At 40.3% G+C, this 14,987-nt stretch overlaps 1 protein-coding gene across 1 annotated transcript; it reads right to left on the bottom strand.

Moving 5' to 3' along the window:
• Positions 1 to 12,221: 12,221 nt before the first annotated feature.
• Positions 12,222 to 14,593, bottom strand: LOC140797153 (uncharacterized). The gene is made up of 2 exons (XM_073150423.1): positions 14,169 to 14,593; positions 12,222 to 13,567 (listed from the first exon to the last, which is right to left on the bottom strand). The coding sequence occupies exons 1-2, from the start codon at positions 14,504 to 14,506 to the stop codon at positions 12,853 to 12,855; spliced, it is 1,053 nt and encodes a 350-aa protein (XP_073006524.1). The 5' UTR covers positions 14,507 to 14,593; the 3' UTR covers positions 12,222 to 12,852.
• Positions 14,594 to 14,987: the final 394 nt, after the last annotated feature.

Below are 14,987 nucleotides of genomic sequence, written 5' to 3'. Positions count from 1 at the left end.
TTTTCCTCGGTTGCGTGGACTACTTCCTATAATCAATCCAGATATTGAAGGGGACGTTCCGTAACCTATCACTGTTATATTTGTGGTGGTAGACAGGCTAAGCAAGTGTGCCCACTTCTTAGCCCTGGTGCACCCATTCTTGGCGTAGACTGTAGCGGAGGTGTTTGTACGCGATGTTGGCAAGCTTCATGGCATGCCACGTTCCATAGTCTCAAATAGAGATCGAGTCTTCATCAATGACTTTTGGACAGAGTACTTCAAGCTATTAGGCATCGAGCAATATCTTTGTTGCTTTGTGAGAGAGCACCCCAAGAGGTGGCTCAATTATCTGTGTAATAACCCAAGCCCAAAAAAAAAAAAAACTGCACTGCATGGCACGACGTGGCAGCAGGGATGGGCGCCACGCGCCCCAATCGCCGGCCCGGCCAACCTGGCCGAGCCAGCTGGCGCGGTGGGCCCCTACCGCCGCCGCCGCAGCCCCTCCCCGCCGCTCTCTCTCTCTCTCTCTCTCTCTCTCTCTCTCTCTCTCTCTCTCTCTCTCTCTCTCACTCTACCCGTTGCCGCCGCCACCTCCACGAACGCCGATGAGCTTTCCTCCTTCTCCTTCTCTCTCTCTCTCTCTCTCTCTCTCTCTCTCTCTCTCTCTCTCTCTCTCTCTCTCTCTCTCTCTCTCTCTCTCTCTCTCTCTCTCTCTCTCTCTTTACCTCTCTTTGTCGGCCTTCTCTCGGACCGCCGGAGGGTTGAGCCATCGGCGAGAGGCCGGCCGCTAAGTGGCCACCAGCGGCCGCACCCCTCCCCCATGTCCCAACCTTCTCCTTCTTCTTCTTCTTCTTCTTCTTCTCTTTCGTCTTCCTCTCCTCTTTTTTTTCCCCTTCTCTCCTTGGCTGCACTTTGCAAGGGGTGCTAGGCTCGGCCCAGCGCCTTGCTGTGCATGGTGCAGGGCTGAGCCCAGCACCATATACATTTATATTATATATATATATATATACATAGATATGCACAATTAGTTTACCTTAGTTAATTTAATGTATTTAAGTTATACAAATTAAATATAATTGTATCATAGTTAGTATATAATTCTAATTATATCATGTTTAGCAAAATACCTGCAATATAAATTATTATTTTAATCCTAAGTAGGTAATAGTAAATATTACGGTTATGTATGTATATTCTTACATAATTAATTACAGTAACTTAATTCTTATTTTCTTAATTATCAAAGAGAATAATAGACAGATAAAATATATTCTAAATACACAATTAAATAATATAATTATGATTAATAAATAACAAAAACAAATATAGAAATGAAGAGTACATAATTACAATAAAAAACTATTCTTTTGTCGGGTTAATTTTAATTAATAGAAAGACTGACATATTTGTTATAAATAATTTCAGATCTCGACCCCCCTGTTTAAGACCCTATGGACCTAGCTATTGAGGCCTGATCGTTATCGTAGCAGCGTGAACGAGTGGTGGTTTGGTATTTCAGTGGTGTGAGTAGTCTTATCCCCTAGACGCCTTTCTCAAATTAGAATATATTATATCTTATGTACACGTATGTTTTGACCTCCAGCATAATTATATGATTTTATCTAGAGATGATTACAGTCGAGCATATTTTATCATGCATTCGATTATGCTGATTTGGGATATGAGTACATTGGTGATATATATAGAGATGATTAGAGATGATTCTACTGTTATGATTGTTTACCGAGTTGATATGTAGCATGAGTATGCATGTGTTGACGATACAGTTAGAGATTACATTTGTAATGCCCCCGCCCGGCACGGCACGTGCACGCCCACATGCCCACACTGCATGCGTGGCGCACGCGACAGGTCGGGCAGGGCTCGTCCCACACAGATACTCTCCTGTGCACATATAATCATGACATCATCAAATAAAACATGTTAACCTATCCATGATCACATAATCCATCATCAAATACATCATACTATCAACTAAATAAACTTGTTAACATATGAATATCCAAGTTCATAATAATATACACTAGACCACTATATAATCTGGCAGGGCCCACATAGGCCACAACAAACCATCAAGATACAACTAAACAACTAATACACGAGTGCTATAAATTCTGATATATACTATACAAATCATCATTCGATACAATAAGGCACAAATATAACAAACAACGATACAACTCAATGTCTGGTTAAACTATCTTCTATACCGTCTCGCATTAATAGCTCACCTCATCATCACTCTAAAATATCTTCTCAAGATATCTCAGGTCGCTATCACGTACCACAAATCTGAGGGGTTAGAAAAAAAATAAAGAGAGTCATGAGCAAAAGGCTTAGTGAATAGACCTTACCCCGAATCAGTGATGCCAAACAGAGAGTAAATCATATACTGGATAATATGAATCAGAAAGAGTATCATGCCGTGAATGAGTATATGAATGTATCCTCAATAATATATAAATAAAAAGTAGATAACATGTCATAACTGATAAAAGTATATAATCCTCGACCATGAGTAAACAAATCTCCGTATCATAATATCATCATAACTCTCTCTCAAATATGACACATGATGCATGCCGACCATGACCACGTTATGATATCAAATGCAATCATATATGATGAATATTGACCACTCGATAATCAGGTAATCAAATGATAATGAAATCATATGCATTTCTCAACATCATAATCATCACCGACATCTCAGTATAATATCGACATACTAGACTACTGTGCACAGTAAACACCCGGTACCCGGTCTCAACATCATGCCCGAAGGCTCAGAGCATACTCTGCCATCCGCAAGGAGTACCTCAAATATAACCATACCCTGCCATCCGCTAAAGGTATCAACATCCATCCAGACCGGGCACCCTTCTAGCTGATAGAAATCTCGTGAGGATAACTCGCACACAGACTAATGACCTCGAACGTAAGGCCAACAGGATCGCGACCATGTCGAGCAATCAATCATCCACCAAGCGCGTCCTAACCCTCGCGCCCACTCGGGTATCCCCACGCTTTCTATCAACTATCCTATCAATCACATTTCATGCTTTCTTTCTAAATGACAAATCATATGCATATATCCATTACGATAACAAGTCAAAGCATAACAGAAATTTAGGTGGAATAGGAATCAAGAGAAAATGATGCAATGTAATCTCTAACTGTATCGTCAACACATGCATACTCATGCTAATCTATTACATACATACTCGTGCTAATCTATTACATGCATACTCATGCTACAGATCAACTCGGTAAACAATCATAATAGTAGAATCATCTCTGATCATCTCTATATATATCACCAACTCATATTCAAATCAGCATAATCGAATGCATGATAAAATATGCTCGAATATAATCATCTCTAGATAAAATCATATAATCATGCTGGAGGCTAAAACATGCATATACACAAATATATAATATAACCTAATTTGAGAAAGGCATCTAAGGGATAAGACTACTCACCGTCTGATCAGAAGATACAAACCATGCATCTCTCACGTCCGTCAGGTAACCAAATGACACTCATCGCTAGCAAGGTCCACGGGGTCTCAAATAAGGGGGTTCGGGATCTGAAATATTTAAGTTGTATGATGTTAGCCGTTTATCTAATTAGAATTAATTCAGTTAAAATATAAAGGTTTATTAGATTTAGAATCACTTTTCTTTATTTTTGATTACATAACTAGGTCTATAATATAGATACGATTCAAATATTATAATTCTTTATTACTATAAAATGTTAGTTATAATATAAGGAGAAGAGGCATGTTTCGTTTTATATAAGAGTATTTCTAAATATATAATTATAAAATAAAATAAAAGGCTAAATAAGTATAGAGGTGGTCTAATTTTAATTAATTTTATAATTCATACACTATCTTGATTAATTAGGGACAACGCAGTCTTTACTCAATAAAATAATAAATAAATAACTAAATAAACTTAGTATTTTATTTGTTGCAGAATAATCATAAAATTAATAGAAATACTTAAAATATATATGATGAGGGTATTAGAATATAAATCTAATAATTATAATTTACAAATCTATCTATTAATCTAATAGATATGTAAATAAATAAATAAATATAAGTATTACCTATATTTATACCTAATTAATTATTAATTATAAAAATTATCATTAATAAAATTATATTGAAGGATATATAATATTATTAAAATAGTTAATGTCTAAATAATCTATTTGCATTAATTAAGAAGAAAAATACCTAAATAAATAACATAAATAAACTAATTAATTAATAAATTAATTACATCTACCATCACTGCTAGGCCGAGCCCAACACTGTGCAGAAGGAAAGAGAAGGAGCTGAGGAAGAAGGAGAAAAAGAAAGAAAGAAAGAAAGAAAGAAAGAAAGAAAGAAAGAAAGAAAGAAGAAGAAGAAGAAGAGAAGAGGAAGAGAAGAAAGAGAGGAGGTGAGGGAGGAGGTTGCGGACCGGGCGGCGGGGAGGGCACCGTGGCCGTGCGCCGCCGGCCGCCCGGCCGGCCTCTCGGCGCGGCTCGGCTCCGACGATCCCAACCTCGGGCGAGAGAGAAAGAGAGAGAGAGAGGGAGAGAGAGAAGGAAAGAGAGGGGGAGTGAGAGATCTCACCGGGCGGCGGCAGCGGCCCAGGGAGTGAGAGAGAGTAGAGTGAGAGGGTGGCTGAGAGAGAGAGAGAGAGAGAGAGAGAGAGAGAGAGAGAGAGAGAGAGATAGAGATTTAAAGAGAGAGAGAGAAGGCGGTGGAGGAGGAGTAGTGGCGGCGCCGGGGCCCATCGCGGCTAGTTGGCTGCGGCAGCGGGCCGCAGCGCGTGGCGCCCCACCAAGCTGCATGAGCAGCTGGCATGGGCACGAGGCCAACCATAGTGTGGCCGGTCGCGTCGTGCCCATGAATTTTTTTTTTCTTTTTTTTTTTGGGATTGGGTTGTTACAACATTGCATCATTTTCTCTTGATTCCTATTCCACCTAAATTCCTGTTATGCTTTGACTTGTTATCGTACTGGATATATGCATTCGATCTGACATTTAGTAGGGGAAAGCATGAAATGTGATTGATAGGATAGCTGATAGAAAGCATGAGGATACCCGAGTAGGCGCTAGGGTTAGGGGTACCTGGAGTGATGATTATGGTCGTTGATATGCGATATCTCGTGGCCCATGTCCGAGGTTAGTTGAGTCTGTGCACACAGACAATCGGACACATGCCGTTCGCTAGGGCATATGTAGCGAGTTATCCTCACGAGATTTCTATCAACTATGTGGGGTGCTTGGTCTGGATGGATGTTGATACCCTTAGCGGATGGTAGGGTATGGTTATATTTGAGATACTCCTTGCAGATGGCAGAGTATGCTCTGAGCCTTCGGGCATGATATTGAGACCGGGTACCGGGTGTTGACTGTGCACAGTGGTCTAGTATGATGATATTATACCGAGATGTCGGTGATGATCGTGATGTTAAGAAATGCATATGATTTCATTATTATTTGACATACCTGATTATTGAGTGGTCAATATACATCATATATAATTATATCTGATATCATAGCATTGTCATGGTCGGCATGCATCATGTGTCATATTTGAGAGAGAGAGTTATGATGATCATATGACGTGGTGATCTGTTTATTCATTGTTGAGGATTATGTATTTTTATCATTTATGACATGACATGTTATCTATATTTCATTTATATAGTATTGAGGATACATTCATTTACTTATTCATGATATGATACTCTTTCTGATCTATATTATCCAGTACTTGATTTACTCTTTATTTGGCATCACTAATTCGGGGTAAGGTCTATTCACTGAGCCTTTAGCTCATGACTCTCTTGTTTCCTCCTTTCCAAAAACCCAAGTGATCGAGAGGAGCAGGATACTCCCTTAGAGGTCTTGCTGGTGAGTGAGGAGTAGAGTGTGGTTAGTGTTGTATGCCAGATGAGTTATCTTATCTGATGTAATAGTTGACATCCTCCAAAGTGTATCTGTATCATTGTCTTATATTTTAGCAGGTGACTTTGTACTTGTAAAATTATGTATATACCTCTTGTTGTGTATATGTAGTTGTGAAAAGCTCTTGATAATGTGTTGTGGCCTGTGTGGGGCCCAAGTAGGGTTATCTGTATGCTGTTGACAGTTAGACTTGAGTTATTCTTAGTTTAGATATTGTGGATAAAATTATGATGTTGCTACAGGTTTATTTGATTGTCAGTAACAAACTGAATGGTCAGGTGCTATGCACGTGCCGTGTGGGCTCGTGCTATGCACGTGTTTAGAGTGTGGGTGTCACAATCTGCCATGGGCAGAGTGGTCCTACAACATTGCCTTTCACACTAGCATTCAGATAACCCCCTTTGAGGCAGTGTATGGTAGGCCATCACTGACCTTGTGGGCCTATGACCCCGTAGCCTCTCAGAATGGAACAGAGGTGAACCTAGAGTTGATGGATAGAGATGCTACCCTGAGGAGACTGCGGACCCACATGGCAGAGGCACTGAACAGCATAAATCAGGTCTATGATCGCAAGCATCGTGAGCAAGAGTTTATAGTCGGCGACCTGGTGTTCGTGTGTGTTCAACCATATTAGTAGGTCATCATCCAAAGATTAGTGCGCAACCAAAAACTAGCGCACTGGTATTTTGAGCCATTCCGAGTGCTAGAGCAAGTAGGCCTAGTAGCATACAGACTGGCATTACCCAAGTAGGAATGGACCATATCGTGGATGTGGACATACCTGACCCAGTGGAGGAGACACACCTAGTGGAGCCGATGAGGGTTTTGGCAAGGAGGTGACGATGTAGAGATCGGAGGCTATAGATAGTGATTCTGGTAGAGTGGTTTGGTCGACACTCCGATGACGCTACATGGGAGCTTGAGTCCAAGATAGCCGAGCACTTCCTTGACTTCACACCTTGAGGATAAGGTGGCGAAAGCGTGGTGGATTATTGTGAACCAGCCCAGAGCTAGTTGGTCTAGTTGAGTTAGGTTGGTCGGGTTGGTCTAGTCGAGTTAGGTTGGTTGGGTTAGTCTAGTCGAGTCAAGGTTGGTTTAGTTGCTTGAAGAGCAAATAACCTAGTATGGGGTAGCCACTATAAAGATGGTGTGGTGAGCACCCCAAGAGGGCAATGAGAATTACCCTAATTTCCCTCTCTCTCTCTCTCTCTCTCTCTCTCTCTCTCTCTCTCTCTCTCTCTCTCTCTCTCTCTCTCTCTCTCGCCGCACTCCTATTGAGGCCACCAGCTGAGCCCATCAACCCCAACCTAAACTTAGCCTCACACCCGAGCTCACCTCGGTAGTCACGCTAGCCCTTCTTCCTCAGCCCAAGCTCTAGTCATGGCATCCCTTCTTCCTTAGCTAAGCTCTCTCTCCATCTCTCCATCTCTCCACCTCCACACACTACTAACACCTCCACTTAGAGGTGGTGGAGCTCGACTAGGGATTGATGAAGGTGGATTAATGGATGTGTGGTAGTTCAAGGTGATACACCAGAGAAGAGGAGGAAGAGAGCAAGTCATTTTTTAGGGTCGATAGAGGCGACTAGGTGAAAAAGAAAGGAGCTCCGCTAACAATGATGCTCGACTGGATTGAGGGACATTGAGGGAGATTAGAGTAGAGAGAAGATAGAGAGGCAAGAAACTAATATTCCAATAGCATAATGAATTTGACTATCATCCACACCTTTATAGAGGCTAGCCAACAAGCCAAAATAATAATAATTAACCCTAATTCTAGTGGACTCCCGCCGATCGCGTTCGAACGCACCCGATCGCATTCAAACGCACCTGATCGTGTTCAAACGCATAAAAGGCATTCTCTATCGATGCGAACCTGATGCAGACATTCGAACGCGCCTGATCGCATTCGAATGCATATTTTGCGTTCTCTATTTTTGCAAACCTGATGCAGGCATTCGTAAAGGCATTCAAACGCGACCCCTTCCGTGTTCGAAAGCAATAAAAAAAGACTCTAACAAGGTGTATCAACCCACCACGCTTCCCCCACCTTGCCCTCAAGGTGTAAAGTCGGGAAAATGCTCCAAGGTATCTGTCTCCATCTCCTATGTCACCTCATCAAATGGCTTGCCAAGCCACTCAACTGGAATTTCCATCTCTAATCTGATACCATGTCATCGTCGGCGCCTAGCAGGTACACGTACTAGCTCTACGATCTCTATCTCCTCCAATGGCTCTGGTATAACTGATCCAACGACCTTATGGTCTCCAATCCGCTCTCTCAGCAATGAAACATGGAAGACACGATGTACTCTCGACCCTTCAGGCAAGCTCCAATCGATATGCAACCGAACTGATACGTTCTAACACCTAAAACGGACCAAAGTAGCGATGTGCTAACTTTTGATGATGCATCGAAAGCAAGGTCTCCATCCTCCTTGGGTCCCATGGACCCTATCGATGAGTTGACGTTTGATTAACGGATGTGAGGGATACGTGATTTGGGTCTTCTGATCAGAAGTGAGTAGTCTTATCCCTAAACGCCTTTCTCAAATTAGGTTATATTATATATTATGTACAAGCCTGTTTTGACCTCTAGCATGATTATATGACTTTATCTAGAGATTATTATAGTCGAGCATATTTTTATCATGCATGTGATTAAGCTGATCTTAGATATGAGTATGATGATGAGAAATAGAGATGATTAGAGATGACTATACTGTTATAATTTTATGTCCAGTCGATCTGTAGCATGAGTATGCATGTGATAGATTAGCATGGGTATGCATGTGTTGACTACAGAGTTGGAGACTACATTATATTATTTTTCTCTTGATTCATGTTCCACCTAAATTTCTGTTATGCATTGACTTGTTATCGTACTGGATATATGCATATGATTTGTCATTTAGAAGGAAAGTATGAAATGTGATTGATAAGATAGTTCATAGAAAGCGTGAGGATACCCGAGTGGGCGCGAGGGTTAGGACGCGCTTAGTGGATGATTGATCGCTCGATATAATCGCGATCCTATTGGCTTTACATATGAGGTCGTTAGTCTGTGTGCGTAGCAGACATTCGGACACATGCCGTTCGCTAGGGCATATGTGGCGAGATGTTAGGCTCTAATACCAATTTGATAAAATCTGGAACCAAAGATAGGCTACCTTAAGATTCCTTCAAGATCTGAATTTATTACAGAAATCACTCCGCGCAATCGAGGAAAAATATTCGTCAGATATTCTCCGGTAGTCAAAAAATTACGAAACTAATTGGATTGGATCTGTAACTTCCTAATCTACAACTTTCATATTTATTCTCTTCATAGATTCGAACTGTAGAATGGAAGAAAACACGGAATAACGTGGGTGATGGTGGTGGTGACGGGTGAAGTGGATGTTAGGGTTATGGATGGATATGGAGATGAAGGTGGATTGTGGATGTGATTTAAGGATATAGATGAAGAGAACGAAGTAGTCGAGATTCCAAAGAAGAGCTCGACAGTCGAGGGAGATTAGAAGTTAGGAGAAACCTTGCGAACGGTAGAGGTGGAAAGATAGTGAAGAGGGAGTAGGGAGATTATAGTAGATAGATAATAGAGAGGCAAGAAATCAATAATCCAATAGCATAATGAATTTGACTGTCATCCACATATATATAGAGGCTAGCCAACAAGTCCTAAAACAATATATAACCCCAATTCTAGAGGATTCCCGCCGATCGCGTTCGAACGCACCAAAGGACGCTCTCTGCATGTGTGAACACGATGCAGGCGTTCGAACGCGGGCGTTTGAACTCGCCTGACCGCATTCGAATGCACAATATGTTTTCTCTGTATTTGCGAACCTGATGCAGACGTTCGCAAGGGCGTTCGAATTCGACCCCACCTGCATTCGAACGTGACTTACAAGAATTTTATTTTAATAAAAATAAACAACTAATGCAATAAGAAAAGATCCTAACTAAACGTATTATCTCTTTGTTGATGCCATCTTCCTTGTTTCCACCATTAATGGAGGTCTGAGGTTCGCTTGGCTGTGATACCACTAATAAGGTCTACGATACCAAATTGATAGGCTCTTATACCAATGATAGGGTCTACGATACCAAATTGATAGACTCTGATACCAATGATAGGGTCTACGGTACCAAACTGATAGGCTCTGATACCAATGATAGGTTATAGAATGATTCTTTAAGATTTGAATTTATTGTTGGAAGCAATCCGTGCAATCGAGGGAAAATATTCACCAAATATTCTTTCGTAGTTAGAAAATTACGAAACCAAATAGAATCAATCTGTAACTCCTTGATCTACGTTTTTTGTACCTTCGCAGATTCGAAATGCAATTGGGACGAAAACACAATATATTTTGGATGATGGTGGTGGTGGTGACGGGTGGAATAGATATTAGAGTTTTATGGATGATAATGGAGATGAGGGTGGATGGATGATGTTGTCTAAGTGATAAAGAAGAAGGGGAAAAAGTGGTTGAGATCCCAAACAAGAGGGATGACTCGATAGACGAGGGAGATTAGAAGTTAGGAGAAACCTTGCCAACGGTAGAGGTTGTAGGTTGGTGAAGAGGGAAGATGGAGATTAGAGTAGAGAGAAGATAGGGAGGCAAAAAAAAACTAATATTCCAATAGCATAATGAATTTAGCTGTTATCCACACCTTTATAGAGGCTAGCCGATAAGCGAAAATAACAATAATTAACCCTAATTCTAGTGGACTCCCGTTGATCGCGTTCGAACGCACAAAAAGTGTTCTCTGTCAATGAGAACCTGATGCAGACGTTCGAACGCGCATTTCACGTTCTCTGTTTTTGCGAACCTGATGCAGGCGTTCACAATGGCGTTCGAACAAGACCCCTTCCGCGTTTGAACGCGATCTACAAAAAATTTATTTTAATGAAAATAAATAACTAATGCAATAAAAAAAAAAGACTCTAACAAGGTGTATCAAATGAGCGAGTTATTTTTCAGGGTCGATAGAGGCAACTAGGTGAAAAAGAAAGGAGCTCCGCTAACAATGATGCTCAACTAGATTGAGGGAGATTGAAGTAGAAGATAGAAGAGACAGAGAAGAATTGATTAATTTCCCAAAAGTAATTGCTCATGTGTGCACACCACAACTGTTTGTAGGTGGCTACCTGCAACTCGATCGACCTAACCCAAGTGGCTTGGTTTGACTCACAATAATTAGATATTCTTAAGCAAATGACTTAACAAAAGACTAGAAAACATTACTCTAGGCGAGGCCTCTCCATCAAGCGTTCAAACAGCCAAGTGGGCATTTGAATGCCAAAAACCCTTTTCTGCTCTCGAGTATTAGCGTTTGAATGCCTAATCAAGGTGTTCGAGCTCCAAAGCTCGAGGCCTGCACTGATGACTAACAAGGACCCTTACTCTTCGGCAAATAAGCAAATAGCTACTACAAAACCAAAACAAAAAAAATGATTAGCTAGAGAACTATCTCATATAAAAAAAAGGCATATAAAATCTTAAATTTAATCAAATCCTTAATATATTAAGATAAGCTCACACAGAATATAAGACCAATAACATTTATCTTCGCTCACATAGTCATAAATAAGTATATCTCAACATTCTCATACAAAGCAATAATTCATATAATAAACATAATAATGAGGGATAGTCATATAGTAATAATATCGTCCGTACATACTTGACGGCGCTACATATGACCAATTATTTATAGTTATCAGATTAAGGATCCCATTAGTAAGCTCATAGTTTCAACTTCATCATCACCACTCTAGTAAATCACCGTATACAATAGAACCATTATTTATAGCAAAATCATCGCATACAGCAGGAATATAAACACACCGCTTAACGACCACCCAAAATCTGCATATGTTAGACATTGCAATCTCTATCTTTCAAGAAATGGGAAGCAATGTAGCCATTTGCAATAACTACCTCTTCGAGAAAGTTACTGATAGGAATAGAATAAAGAAAATATACCTGTCATATAAATGATGCACCCGAATCAATAATCCTAAGGACTATTCACATTAAATGAGACAAGATTAGCTAAATAATTGTAAGCTTGAACAAACTGGATTTCCAGTCGTCAATTTAAGCTAGCTTGTTGACAGCTCGATGACTATTGTTTCATAAAAATAAAACAAGGGGTTGAAATAATAGTGCTAACAAGATCAACAGAGAACCAAAAAAGATCTGTTGCAGCTAACGAAGTTATACCACGATGAAATAAGATGCTCTAAATCAATTTCCAATGACTGAAACTTGAACTAGTTATATACATCACGTGAGATGTCACCAAGAATTCATAAAAACACATTTTCCACTAAATGGTCTGTTACAAGACATTTACTGCATCGATTCCATGAGTACCAAAGAGCCAAATCCCAAGTTCACCTTAACAACTGACCGTAATTTGGCATCCATTACTCAACATGTATCTCAAGATTATTTCTAAGTCTCTCCCCAACTCAAACTTCGAAGTATCTTTCTGCAAACAAAAGCCACAACCCTTCCTAGGTCAGCAATCAACTGCTTTATAGTGGCTTCTGCCTTGTACCAATAATAGAGAAGCTTCATAAGATAAATCCGATGAAGTAAAAAATGCAACCTTTGAAATTTCTTGTCCGTCTTGACAGTCAGAAGATCCACATAATTCAGTAACCAACACAGGAAGAAACAAGAAGACAGATACTATTGCTAGCTCCTTCAAACTCTATATGAGACTACCAAAGATGGATGAAGTTGGGACAACATTTCCAATGGAACTGTAATATTGTATTTTCGTTGTCATTGTAAGAACAAAAATAACGGAAGAATGTACTTTAAGAGCATGCTGCAAATTCAGCTCCACCATCAACCAAGCAAATTAGGTTCTTCTCTTGAAGATATGTACTCCTTTCTAATATCATACAGATCCTGAACATGATGGTCATCAATCCCTCTGCTGAGATAAGCCTTGATCATTGTACTGTAGGTTACCTTATCTGGTGTGCAGCCCCGTGTTTTCATCATCTCCAGCACCTCCTGCATCTCCATCAAGCACCCTGCTCTTCCATATGCATCCACCAAACAGTTAAAAAACACAGTATCTAACATCACATCAGAGTTCTCAGTAAATCTTAGAACTGCTTTTATCTTTTCGACAGCCCCTGCCCTACCATATGCTCTAACAAGTGAACAAAGTGTAATGCAGTTTGGTTTAATTTTCTCCGACTTCATCAATCTGAAGATATACTCCATTTGTTTCATGTCTCCTGCTCTCCCAAATGCATCAATGACCACATTATAAGTGACAATTGTCCAAGAGTAGTAGTATTTCTGCATGTACTCCATGACAGCTCCCATCTTTTCATACATTCTAGCTTTGCCATAGGAATCAAGAAGTATGTTGAAAGTTTTAATATTGGGGGAGATACCAGAGCTCTGGAACTTGTCATAGCATTTCTCCATAGTTTCAATCTGTCCAGTGCCACCAAAGGCTCGGAGAGTGGCATTCATGGTCCAGATATCAGGCTTACAATCATGTTCAGAGAGCATCTCCATCAGTGTCGATTCCATCTCAGCAAACCTAAAAGAAAAGGAAATAGAAAAGATGACAGCTTGGTCACAGATGATATAGCTAGAATAATTGTAACATACAACTAATGGATTCATGCAACTAGAAATCTGTTGGACTAAAGAGTTAATTCTGTTGCAATCCATCTAATGTATGATAGAACCAAAAGATGAACATTCCAAGTGCATATACTAAGTCCCTATATTATTTCCTAGCCCAACTCAAAATTAGTTTTAATTTATGTCTTTGGACACCCAATAGTCAACCCGAGGCCTGTCAAACATTGGCTATCTTTCTCCTACATAATAAAAAAAAATGGATTTGAGGCATGCATCATACAATTATCAATTAACTGGTAATATAAAAAGAAGAAAAAAGAGAAGGAAAGTAATCTACGGGGAGAAACCATGAGGAACCATAGATTGTCCATCTCACTGCTAAGTAAATGATCTAGGTCATCAATAGTTTATTAGTTTTCATGGCAAATTATGCATGAATAAGAATGGGCTCCAGCATTCCAGCTTACAGTTTCTGGCAGGTAAAAGAATGGCCTGAAAAATAATTTTTGATGCATGAGTAAGAAGTAAAAGCATATATAGGATTGATAAATTACCTCCCTGCTTTTCCATAAGCATCAAGTAGAGTGTTGTATGTTACTGTATTAGGCTTGATACCCTCGCTCAGCATATCAGACAGCAAGGTCTGAACTTTCTCAAATGCAAAAACTTGCAGGCAGGACTTGATAAGAATGGAGTAGGTCTGAACATCTGGTTTGCAACCATCAGTTATCTTCATCTTGTTGAGTAAGGTAAATGCTTCATCAAAGAGGCCACTCCTGCTATAGGCTGATAGAAGGGCAGTGTACGATTCATGATTTATAATACAACCTTCATCAACCATCATTTGAAAAAGTGCATGAGCTTTCTCTGGTTGTTTGCATTTCCCAAGCATCACAATGAGTTTAATGTATATGCCAGAATTTGGCCTGTACCATAGTTGTTCATGCAGCAATTCAAACACCTGAACCAAATAATAACAAAAATATCAAATTTCTCATGAAAAGACAGGTTTCTTGACAACATTAGCAAAGATGCAGGTCATCAATGAACTGGTATGAAGGTAATATCTGCAAATATTAAGTCTACTAATAACAAATTGATTTTCAAAAGTAAAGTAAGTCTACTAATAGGCAAGAGTGACTACTAAACCTTAGACATGATCATCGGGCGGGCCGGACCGGGTTCGGGCCGGGCTTTTCGGGCCAACCGGGCTTAAGTATTTGTTCACGGCCGGACCCACCAATTACTCGGGCCGGGCCAAGTTTGGGCCGAGCTAGAATAGTCTAGCCCGTTACCGCCCGTCAGCCAGTGAGAGATCGGGCTAGTCGGTCGGGCCGGGCCGGCCCGACCCACTAATCACTCAACCCAACCCA

The sequence above is a fragment of the Typha latifolia genome, chromosome 11 (genome assembly GCF_019914945.1).
Source record: "Typha latifolia isolate L0001 chromosome 11, TyphaL0001v2, whole genome shotgun sequence".
Lineage (NCBI taxonomy): Eukaryota > Viridiplantae > Streptophyta > Magnoliopsida > Poales > Typhaceae > Typha > Typha latifolia.
This window is presented reverse-complemented; position numbering and strand designations above follow the sequence as displayed.

Coding starts and splice junctions, on each gene's coding strand:
- LOC140797153 (XM_073150423.1), bottom strand. CDS start 14,506: ATGCTTGGGAAATGCAAACAACCAGAGAAAGCTCATGCACTTTTTCAA. Junction 13,568..14,168: donor GCTTATGGAAAAGCAGGGAG/GTAATTTATCAA, acceptor CTTTTCTTTTAG/GTTTGCTGAGATGGAATCGA.